At 32.0% G+C, this 12702-nt stretch overlaps 1 protein-coding gene across 1 annotated transcript; it reads right to left on the bottom strand.

The window, feature by feature from the left end:
• Window positions 1-931: 931 nt before the first annotated feature.
• On the bottom strand, window positions 932-8466 carry LOC140964520 (S-linalool synthase). The gene is given in 12 exon segments (XM_073424366.1): window positions 932-1267; window positions 1388-1633; window positions 1743-1872; window positions 2170-2385; window positions 2491-2589; window positions 2770-2885; window positions 3460-3692; window positions 6828-6902; window positions 7159-7338; window positions 7429-7673; window positions 7786-7987; window positions 8115-8466. Coding segments are annotated over 12 exon segments (2403 nt in total). The 5' UTR covers window positions 8458-8466; the 3' UTR covers window positions 932-949.
• Between the last annotated feature and the right edge of the window lie 4236 nt (window positions 8467-12702).

Below are 12702 nucleotides of genomic sequence, written 5' to 3'. Positions count from 1 at the left end.
AAAATTTTTCTCACCACTTCATAACACTTAAAATTTTTCTCTCTTGNCGAAACAAATTAGCGACGAAAATCTTGATTACACACCGTCGCTAAACATAGAGACGAACTTGATTTTTACCCGTCGCTAATTTTAAATTAGCGACGGTTTACAAAACTGTCGCTAATTTAAACTAGCGACGGTGTAAATAACCGTCGCTAATCCAAAATTAGCGACGGTTTTCTTCATACCCGTCGCTATATTTTTTAGCGACGGTTTTAATGTGATCTACCACAACAGATAAAAACCGTTGTCGTTGAACGGACTTTCAACAACACCCTCCGTTGTCGTTTGCCGTTTTTGTAGTAGTGTATATATACATATATACATACATACATATACATATACATACATATATATATATAAAGAGACACACACATGGAACAATAATAATTTTAAAAGAATTACATATACTGAAATTGAATCAAAGAAATAATTCTCCCAATTTCATGAAAATTTTATTCACAAAATAAGTTATCTTGCTCCCTTGTTCATTGCACTTGGTTTTTAAGGGACTCATCTCTTTCTAATGTATTTCCATTTCTCCCAACTGATTTTCTTGAAACCCTTTTGCATTTACAGCAGATTTTTAATTCATTAGTCATTATCTTAAATAATTAATTTGATGAACTTTAACTTTGAATTTAAATATCTAATAGAAAAAAATTATTCAAGAAGCCCAAATTTAACTTAGGAAAATAGGGAGTGAGTCATGTTCTAATTGGATACAAAGGATTGATATTGAAAATACGATTTTGTCTATATTAAAATTCAGTGGTACCAATTCTTTCTTTTTCTTTTATTTTAAAAAGTACGAGTCATCATTAAAAAAAAGAAAAAGACGGAATTACCCTCAAATACACACTCTTTTACCCAAAATAAAAAAGCATTAGGCAGTTAGCCTCCAGCTTGGTTACATGTAATGGATTTTCCGAATAGGAAGGTAAATGGCTTTCTTGATGTCGTCAACAAGCGCTGTGTCGCTATCAAAATTGTTGGCGGAGTTGTAAAACATATGAAACAGTTTCATGCAAGATAAGTGAAGTTGTCTGCACGATTTTGGCATACTATTGTCACCTTCCATGAAAATGTGCTCCATGAATTCTTTCATTTTCTCTTCAAGAATCTGATTCACATGCGCAATTGAATCTTCTACACAGGCTTTCGGATTCGGGTTTTGTTTCATGTGGAGATGTACAAAGTTCATTTTCCCTTCTTCTTCTTCTTCTCTCTGTGCACATTTTCAATCAAAATCGAACGATTAGCCAACTGCAGTGAATGAAATGATATAACACTTGAAAAGCACATGAATCAAATCCCATAGCAAAATCTCAATGAAAATTTTCATTACTTGATAGCTTTGAGAGTCATTCAGCAAACGGGCAATGGCCATGAGCAATTTGGTGATCTCGTGATATTCAAGATTTCGAGTTCCATTCGAGGAGCTTAGTTTCAAGAAACTGGATGTTGTTGGAAGAGCAATGGTTTGAATTGCAACCGATATGGTTGCGTTTTCGAGATATTCATCCATGGATGCAACATATCCCATCAGGCTCCACGTCTTTTCCACCATCCACGATGTGAAGGTTTCACTCCACTTTACGCGCATGAAGGGAAAAGAAACGAAGAAGTATAAATTAACTATATTATATTATAACAATAACTAGTAAAACTGTTACTCAAATTTCCATATATACATCACTTACAATATTTCTTAAATTTGCCACTGTTTTGCTTCCTTCTTGTGGTGGGAAATTTGCTACAAATTTATTGATAAAATCATCAAGGGCATCAAATATGGTCTTACTATGGCCAGTTAAACCCTCACCTTCCCACCTGCAAATTTTTTTAAAAAATTTACATAAAATCGTATATATCATACTGTATCCATCAATACTTGCATGGTGAACGGGAACACTTACATATTAGATAATACTTTCAATTTATAGTTTATAAATCCAGCCTTCTACTTATATTTCTAGCTAGCTAGGTGCTTTATAAAATATAAACTAATTGATAGCAAACTAAATTCCAAATGAAGATGAGGTTTGGTACCAATTTCTAAAAAATGAAGCAATGAAATTTTCGTGGAGTTGATATATGACTCAACCGTAGAAGGGTAACAATGAATACCTTTGAATAGCTGTTGTCAAGAGGTCTAACTCGCTTACAGATCCTTCCATGTCATAGAAGTCGTCTGCAAAGGTGACAATAGTGGCAGCCTTCGCCATAGCCAATCTCATAAAAGAATCGAAAGGATGGCAAGAGGATGCTGCAATAGCATAATAGGTATAATCTGTCTTATCTCTTCCAAATCCCATCTTACTCAATCCCCCTTCCTCCGACCATCTGTTCCATCGTCATACAACCAATCGTTCTTGGTGTTATATTCAAGAAAGTTTCTACAACTTTCAAAAAAATTACAAATGTGTAATTATTTTCTCAATCTTGTACCTTTTCATTTCTTCCATCTCTTGCCTGTACATCGACTGCCGATATTCGTAATTTTCCACCGCAAGTTGAGCTAACTTCTTGCTGTCAAGGCACGATAACCTGATGGATATATTCAAGTATGCTTATAATCAAATAACTCGTGTGTTTATGTATAGAGATACGTATGTAACATATGCTTATAATTGATTCTTCTAATAATTTGAAATGATTGGAAAAAAAAATCAAAAAATTATAAAAGTATGATTAAATAATAAATCCGTCGTGTATAATATATAATACCTGTAAAATGAGGCCTTGCCAACCCACAAAGGACTCTTGTTGCTTTCTTCTATCCACTTCCTATGGTTAAGATGATCGAGACGAGCCGTCCATGGGACATCCATTTCATATTTCATCTGTAGATTAATCCATATAGTTATATTTGACTGTTTTCGATTTGTACTTAGGTTGAACGCAGGGAGCCCAAACCCTATGTATTTATGTGTGTGTGTGTGTGTGTGTTGAGCTTTATATTATATTTATTTCTTTGTCTTTATTTTAGATATATATTATAATGATTAATATGAAAATTTAAATAAGCTAGTTATATTGATGGTTAGGTAGAAGCTAACTATAAATATAAATCAAATATACAATTTGTGTTTTGTTATAAATAAAAATATAATTATTTAATTGATCTACTATATATCACCAAGCGAGTTATATTTTTTCTTATAAATGTAAATTAAGTTTTAATATTTTTGTACAATTATTGGTGAGATTATTATTTAAAAAAATCAAAAGATTAGAGATGAGTAAATTATTAAAATAATATATAGATTTAATAGTCGATTTTTTATCAATGAACTTTTTAACATAAAATTTAGCCCTCCTAGACTAAAAATCTTGGCTGTGTATGCCCCTGGTTGAATATATATGTATCAGAGTTGTCTCAAATAATTTGCATGAATCAAACAAGCATTACATTACCACATTTCGAAGTCCATTGGAAATAACAAGATTGTGATCTTCAAAATGATCGAACATGGTAGCAGTCTGCAGTATAATCCTAGCGAAGATCCGTGCCTCGTCCGATTTGTTTTCTCCAGGAAATGATATGTCTGTGGCTATGAATACACTGTACATTGCGCTCATAAATTGCTCCGGATTCTCTTGCATGTGAACCCTCACTTTTGCATCATTTAGAAACCAACAAAAGCTCTCTACAAACACACATCAAAAAATATATACGTCACCGGAAATCATTTTGTTGGAGATTATGATTAACCAATAGCGATCATAATGATAATAAAGTACCAAAACTACCGGAATTAAACAAACAATAAAAACACAAAGATATATGTAGTTCACCCAATATATGTTATAAATCTATTACAAATGTTTAATAACCTGAACAAATTTAAAAATATTTATAACAAAACACTCAATATCTCACATTATCAACTCGAATATAACTTACAAAATAATTTTTCTAACTCATACAATTGAACCTCAAATCATTCAAGAAACTTAGAAACTCTTTTTCTTGACTGTGATCTCTTAATTTGAAAGCTCAAATAAAGCTTCAAGGGATTGCCTTACTTTGCCTTCGGGATCCTCCCACCGGATCCACTTAAAAATGCCGAATGAATGCATCATATATAGACACAAACTCATTTATTGTCAAATGTGCATCCTACGTATAGGGAGGAAAATAAGCCGACACAGTTGACAATTGTGACACATTTGACAACTGTATCACAATTATCAAATCTCCTTGTCCCATGACCTTCATACTTAACATTTATCTCACTTGTAGACTTGATTTCCTCATTTATAGAAGAAGTTCAATTGAAGTAGAACCAACTTCAGTTTTTCAATGATCACAACCATATCACCTGAATTCATTCTTCCAAGAATCTTCTCAAGTATCAATATTTCAATCACCTGATCTCTTAGAATTCTCATTCTGTTTGAGCAAAAATAATTACATATGGAAGCTCAATTAAATTATATAGGTTCATCAAGTGTAGCAGATTAATTTTTATCGATTCAAACTTATCACAATGCGCTGAAAAGGGAGAAGATCGTGGGAGGAGAGGTAGAGATCGTGGCGTGAAAAGCAGGAGAACATGGATCATGGAGGAGTGGAGAAAAACCGCACAGTTGTTGGGAAGAAAAGGGGCAGCGGCTATAGAAAAGAAAAACAACAATCTCTCGCATAACTCTAAGCAACTCCCTGCAGAATTCTCATAAATTTAATCAAGCTTTTTCATGTTTTTTTAGTCATATTTTAGCATCCTCGTACATATTTTAGCACTATTTTGTTATATTTTTCATGTTTTTGTGATTTCCTACTGATTTGTTGATACACAATCATGTTGGGAGTTTATTTCATCAATTTCTATTGTCTTTTCTTTCGTTTTGGTGTTGTATTAGTTTAGGAGACTATAACGAACGGTCAAATTTAGTATCCATAATCGTCGTGATTTTTAGAATTTAGATTTTCATTGTTTTTACACAAATCGGTGCATTTTTTGACGTGGCACGTCCGCAAATCAAATATTGTGCAAACACATTCCAATGATTTGCTTTGCAGAATTCAAATCCTTTATAGCATGATACCGTCAACAAGTATTGCTTTATAATGCATGATACCATCATCTTTTAATCGATACTCCAACTTGTTTCGTAAATCCGTTTTACCTCACGAAAGTTCTGTCAACTCTCACGTCTGATTGGATGACAGTGAATCCATATCGCCTTCTATAGTTAACTCCCACTTTTTAAAAGTCCCATAAATATCATATTTGTTTTTCAGAAAATAAATCCAAAATTTCCTGCTCGAATCATCGATAGGAGTGCCACAATATCTTGAATCTCTAAGGGATGTCACAGAAGATGGTCTTTATACATCAGTATGAACCAGTTCCATCTCCGCCACTTTTAGTTCTCTAACCCCTTTTGAAAAGATCATCTTTTTATGATTTCCAAAAATATAGCTTTCACATGGCTTATGTTCCACGGCCTTTAATTTCGATAGCTTCTCATTTGATACAAGCATCTTCATTCTCTTTTTACTCACATACCCAATTCTCCAATGCCATAAACTTTAATTAGCTCCAACATCAATAGTCGTTAATGTATCTCTCCAAATGGAAGACATATCAGTTTTCTTTCCTCGAGCAACAATCATAGCTCTTTTTTCGCTTTCCAATAACCATCACCAATGGTCACATCATGACCTTCATCATCGAGATATCCCACTGAAATCAGATTGCATGTCATTTTGGTACATACCTGACTTTGTTGATTTTCAAGACAGATCTATTTGACATCTTCATCGTGATATTACCTATACCAACTATTCCCAAAGATTTTTTATCAGCCAGAAAAACTTTTCCGTAATCATCAGCATTGTAATTATCGAATACATAATGAGTACCGGTAGTATGAAACGAAGCTCCTGAATCCATAACCTAATAATCAACTGGCTTTCCATAGATAGTAATAGAGCGTCATGTACCTCATCGATAACAATATTAGCATTGTTCCTTGTTGATTTATAGTTTCTTTTCAAATGACCAGTCTCACCATAACTCTAGCTTTTCAAATTATTTTCAAAGTTAGTTTTGTCTTTCCATTTCTAGACTTTGGTCTATCGAGTCATTGGTTAGAACTCTTTCGTCACTCTAACTCTTTCCGCTGTTTTTGAGATTTGGAGAAGAATCTGATGATTTTCCTTCACCCAAATCCATCACGCAGACATTTTCAGCAAGAAATTTATTTCTGACATAATTGAATTGTAGCTTTCTTTTTCTAACAGATTTGCTAACTGTTATTGTATAGGTTCCAAAACATTTGGTAAAAACACCAAAAGAAGAAGTGCACAAATCTCATTATCAAAATTAATTTCAACCGATGTTAGCTGAGAAAAAATCATGTTGAACTCATTGATGTGAGCAGCCACCGCCACGTTATGTGTCACATTCTTCATCATGGTCAATTGTATTACACATAACACATGTCGGTCAAGGAGTTCCAAGACTTCATCCTCCATATTTTTCGACTTCATTTCTGACATAGGTTGATGCAACTTCTTGCTATATAGATAAGCTCTAATATGTAATCGCCATAACGTGAAATTTGCACCGTCACACTTGTTGATTCTACTTAAAAATGCATACAAACTCATTTACTGCCGAATTTGCATCCTAAATTTGGAGGAAAATAAGCCGATACATTTGACAATTGTGACACAACTGTCAAATCTGCTTGGTCCACGACCTCCATACCAAACACATATTATGTCACGAAATATAACAAATTATTAATTAATTTCCGTACGTCTCAATTACCTGGATTTTGGTAATATCCTTGCATCCTCAGCAGCCTAAAAGTCAATGCGTCTTTGAATAATTTCATTGGGAGTTCTGCCTTTCATCGCTAGAAAAGCATTAAACAATTAACCTATCAATTTCATTTCACCACTGGTGAGTGCTACGTAGTCCGGGCCTTTTTTATTTATCTTATTTAATACTATATATATTAGATCAACTATCTGTGAGGCAGAGGTGAAACCATTAATTTTTTATTATTATTTTTAATAATTTTGGTTAGATTTTCATGATCTTCTTTGACTCCGTCATATGCATGGTACAAAAACTATATGTTTAATCTAAATTTTACCATAAGTATCGCAATCAAAAGATCATGTTTTATTTTAATTTAAATTTAAATTTTACCTGTGAATTCGATGGAGTATCTGGTCCATCTCCTTGTGGAATAGTCCACCCAACCCTAATCTTTGTATGTGATCAACCATGCAAAGATTAATCAATTTTTCATCCACGGGATATTTGGCCGGCACTGCATGGAATATATGCATGCAAAACAACTTATAGCCCGCTACTTTAAGAACTTTGATTTGGTAATTTAAGTGCATTTATATTATTAAACCTCCTCCATCAGGAAAATTTTGAACGAGGGACTCTAAGTATGAGAAGCAATTGACGTTGTATGTCGCCATAAATGCGCGAGCAGTGGCCGAGGGCGATTGGAAAAACGATCCATCGTAGTTGAGCCGTTTTGTGATTTCTTGTTCACCAAAATCATGAATACTAGACATTGGCAAGGCCTCCAAGTATGAAAGCAATGGAAGATGACATGATCCAGTTTCTGATTTTTCCAAAGCTTTATTTTCCCTGAATTTTTATGAAATAAACTGAATATTTTGCTTTGAAAAAAATAAAAAAAAAATTTATCCATTTCTGTTCCTTTTTCTAATAATTAGGAGGATATAATTCAGTGTCTTACATTGCAAGTATTTGGCGGCGCTTGAAGAAAATATCAGCAATTGGACCTCTCAATTTTTCTTGGAAAACAACCTCCAAGGCCGCTGCCTCCGCCAATTCAATGGCCGCAGTAAAAACCAGGACGAACCAACGTGGCAGATTCTGATACTCAAATAGTTTGAGAAGAATCTCCTCCGCCGTCTTAGACTCGATAAATGCCAACCCTAGAAGAATAATATTAGCAATGACATTTAAATACATTGACAAAACAGTGTATATCCATTGGTAGACAGCAACGTCTGATAAACATAAATCTCAATCTCTTTATTAATCCCACCAAATATTAATTACCTTTATTTATATTTGTACGACCTCGATTCCACTTCTTAAGAGCAACCATGCAAACAAGAGTTGCGGGCAGAGCATCAATGGTGGGAAGATGGCCGGCTACGTCACTTTCGCCCCAAAACCCTCCTTCCTTTTGGTTATCGATTACCCAATTCAGGGAACTCTCGAACATAGGACCACCGCGGCATTGATTTTGGCTTTTCAAATTTTCAGCAGGAATCATGGCTAACCAAGCCGTGTCATAGGCAGAAGGAGAAACAAACGATTGGATATTGATATTGTCTGAAAATAATTCTCTCTGAACCTCAAAAACTAAAGACTGAACTAAACACAGCGAGGATCCCATATTTAGATTATTGTTTTATGTTGTTCAACGATGCTTATGCTGATGATATATACATATAGACAGGGGCGGAGCCAGGATTCAAAATTACTTTGGGTTGGCTCCGTCCCATACTGTATTTAATAAAATAAATAATTAACTAAAAAATTTAAAATAAAAAATATGTAAACATTGACTTCATGGAAACATAGAACAAGAGTATTTAATATTTAATATCTTCAAAAACATGGAGCTAAAACACTACTGAAGTTGTGCTCTTCGATTTTTCTTAATTTAACTTATTATGACTAACTAAATCAAATCAACATCATCGATATTAAATAATTGTTACTTTAATCCAATAAACCTCGAACAATTATAATTATTCCAAAACAATTCCTTAAGTTAATATTTGACAATCCTAAGACATAATACATTTAAATATAAAAATTTTACGGCCTTATAAGTTCGAAAATCACATTTACATAATTCTGAATTTTTCAAAAATTCCTACAAAATTTCATAAATTTGCATTTACATTTTCTGTAGCATTTAAACATCCAAATAATAAATAATCAGTACTAAAAATCGAAACCCCCAATATAAAATATGAAAATTCGAAATAATGCCCAAATAAATTCTGAAAAATTATCAATACCTCCAATCGACTCAAATATAGTACATACAATCATCAATTTAACATATATCAATTATTGGAATTCAAAAGAACCAAAATACCCAAATTTCGAAACACTAAAATCCGAAATTACCTTTAAAATTCGAAATCTAACTTAGAACAACAAGAACAAGATGTAGTAAGTCTAACATTAAGATTTTCTCACGTTTTCCAATGAAAACGACGGCCGATGGGCGACGGCCGATTTCAAGACTAAAAAAAACATCGAAAATTTGGTATTAAAAGAAATTTTATGTCGCAAGCTTTCCGAATCTACAATCGATTTTGAAAATCGACGACCGACGGTGAAGTTACAGTCATTTCAAATAACGAAAATTGTGATAGTTTGAGGGAGAAAAATGGAGATGCCACACGGAGTTCAGAGAGTAAATAAGAGAGAGAAAATTGATTTGGGCTAGTCAACAAAAATTTTCAAATAAAGCATATCTATAATTTTTTTAAAAAAAATTAGGTGGGGCTAGAGCCCAACCTAGCCCCCAACATAGCTCCGCCCTTGCCTATAGAATACCGATATTTATATTGTCTTTAGAAGCGACAGTACTCGACTGATCATCATGTATTATAAGTGGTAATTATTTAGTGTACTAAAATTAAATTTTGAAAATAAAAAAATTAATAGATAAAAAAAATCATTTTTCCTATAAAAAACAGTAACACATAAATAAACTATATCATTTACCAGGTTACTAAAAATTATTACTCGGTTCATTCCAAACGAAAGTTTTGAAAAAAACATTCAAATATGACATATATAGTGGCAAAACGTTTGGAGTTTAAAAGAAAGTACGAGTTATTATACTTTTTTGTAATGTAATCGATATTCTGGTATAGATATATAAAAGGTGGACGATCTAAATTTTTAAAAAATTAATGTTTTCTACATTATATATACTCATATCCTACCTTCCATTTCGAATGCGTGGGTGTGAGACGTCTCGTCATCAAGATAGATGAGAGAATCGACTCGCATATGATATTATATTATTCTATGCTACATCTGGAGCATTTTTCCTCATAATGATGTAGTCAAAAGTTAGCCATCGGATAAAATATCGATCAAGGAAGTGTTGTGGCTGATAATATCCACCAGTACTGATGACTTTTGCAACGTTTTTTCTTGATCAAATCAGTATTTTTCATGCTTAAAAAAGAAAAAAAAATCATTATTTGATGATTTTTTATAACAAAAAATTTATTTAGAATAAGAATGATGAAATATTTGATAAACTAACAACAATTTAAAATTTCAATTTACGTGTGCGTAGTTTTATGCCCAATGTTAGAAATAATTAATGAATTAATTACGCTGATATATCAAGTAATAATAACCTAGGCAATTGTTTTGACAGTTTAATTTATGAGCAATAATGACTGTTAGGTAAGGTCCAATATCTCATATATTATTTAATTATTTATGTTGATTGTTAGAATTAGCCTAGAAATTGATAAATTGAAAATAAAATGTTTAAATATTTTGCGGTGGAGGATTTGGGTACTACAAAATAAATTATTGGAAATAACTGAAAAAAGTTACTATTGACTTTTGGTTTTAAAAAATCAAGTTTTGTATATTTCTTAAACTCAAATTATGTGTTTGTTTTAATTTAATTTAATTAATTGATATCCAAAAACTGGTGTCATGGTGATTCTGATTTTAAAAAAATGATTATAGCAAGCTAGTATTGGAACCAATTATTTATCAAATACTATCAACTTCTCGTTTTTGGCTTTTTACTTTTGTTTTCAAATCCTACTTGCTTTTGATTTTTTCCGCACTTCTTCATAATATATAAATTTAATCAATTTTTAAAATCATAATATATTGTAAATACTCTCTGCATATTGCAGAAATTGTGAAATATCAATGCAACACATCTAAAAATACATATATACAACAATCACTTATATACATCATGGTGCGAATACTTTATTCTGTATGCAAAACGAAGAATTCATGATTCAACAACCTTTGTGCTCTATTTGAATTTTTTTCTCCTTCGACATATAGGTTCGGATTGGACAAGTACTTTAATTTTTTTTATTGTTTTATAAGTGAAAATTTTATGTGTGTTTATAAAAGTTTTTGAAAATATTAATTTTTTTAAAAAAATGTTCACCAAGTATAGTTTTAATGAACAATTGAGATATGTTTTTTGATGTTTTTAGAAATAAAAAAATTGATGAAAATCAAAACGGAGTATCTTTTTTCTTTTGCCGTTGTATCATTTTTCGTGTCGAACGGAGTAATATTCGGTGTAATTTCTGCATTCCAATCAAAATATAACCGAAACACATCAATCTTTTCAAGGGCGATTCGAGATATATATGTAATGGTTAAAGATGATCAACGATCTCGGTTTTAAGTGGCAAACACAATTGAAATTAAAGTTGATTGATTAGAAATATATATAAAGCCCACACTTGCGTGATTCACACTTCCACAACTGAAAAAACCCAATCTCTTTGTTAATTTTGGTTTGAAATAACATGAAATCCTCCGAAGATAACATCAATCACACCATGCATTCACCAACTTTTATAAAATGTACGTAAATTAACTAGCAATAAATCACACGTTTTGTGTGAAAAGTACATAAAATATAATGATGGAAGACAAAATTTGAAGGGGAAAAAAATTAAACAAAAAGCTACTCAAATCTTATATTTGAGTCATTTTTAAAAAAAATATTATTTTTTATTGTAAATATGGACATAGTTGACTCATTTCACGAATAAAAAATTCGTGATATCGTCTCACAAAAGACCTACTTTCGTATATATTATATCTCTCATGCATGCTTTATATATAGTAGAGATAGAGATCTAGCTCTTTCTAATTCGATTATATATGGAAAGCAAACATTAGCAATTATTTATAAGGACTCCAAATGTGAAACAATAAGCGAAATATAAAATAATTAAGAATGGATGACAATTTTACGGAGAGAATATCTTGATTTCTTTTCGTTATCTTTCCATCAATATATTTCATTAACTATAAATTTCAAAAAATCGACAATGGATGAACACAACAAAAGTCAAGTTCTAGATGAAAAAATGACATATTTCCCCAAAGTACCTTTGCTGAATGTGGAAGAATTCCAGCAGATCAAGTCGGGCATTGGGTTTTTTCATCACACCAACTTTTTTTGTGATAAGTCGCTATCAATATGTACAAAATCACATGATGAAATGCGCTTTACCAGTTCCACATAACACGACTTTTGTCATGTTAATAACGAGTGTTTGTATGAAATGATTAATCGATCGTCCGACTGTAAAATTAAAAAAATATTGATGGACTTCATATTTTTTGTTTTCAAGTAAATGATCGACCTATCATCTTATATAAAACAAAACAAAAAATAAATCTATCAGTATAGCATAGACTCATCCGTTCATAACAAAGTGCAAAGGATCTACCCGGCCAGTTTCCTTCCCTAAAAAGTTATTTGCATAAAAATGTGGTGCTTTGGGCTTTTTGGACCTGGAAAAAAAGAGATTTAATCCATAATTTTTTTTAATTATTATAAATACATGTGGGGCCGGTTTTTTTTTTTTTTTTTTTTTTT

Source organism: Primulina huaijiensis, chromosome 18 (genome assembly GCF_012295235.1).
Source record: "Primulina huaijiensis isolate GDHJ02 chromosome 18, ASM1229523v2, whole genome shotgun sequence".
Classification (NCBI taxonomy): domain Eukaryota; kingdom Viridiplantae; phylum Streptophyta; class Magnoliopsida; order Lamiales; family Gesneriaceae; genus Primulina; species Primulina huaijiensis.
This window is presented reverse-complemented; position numbering and strand designations above follow the sequence as displayed.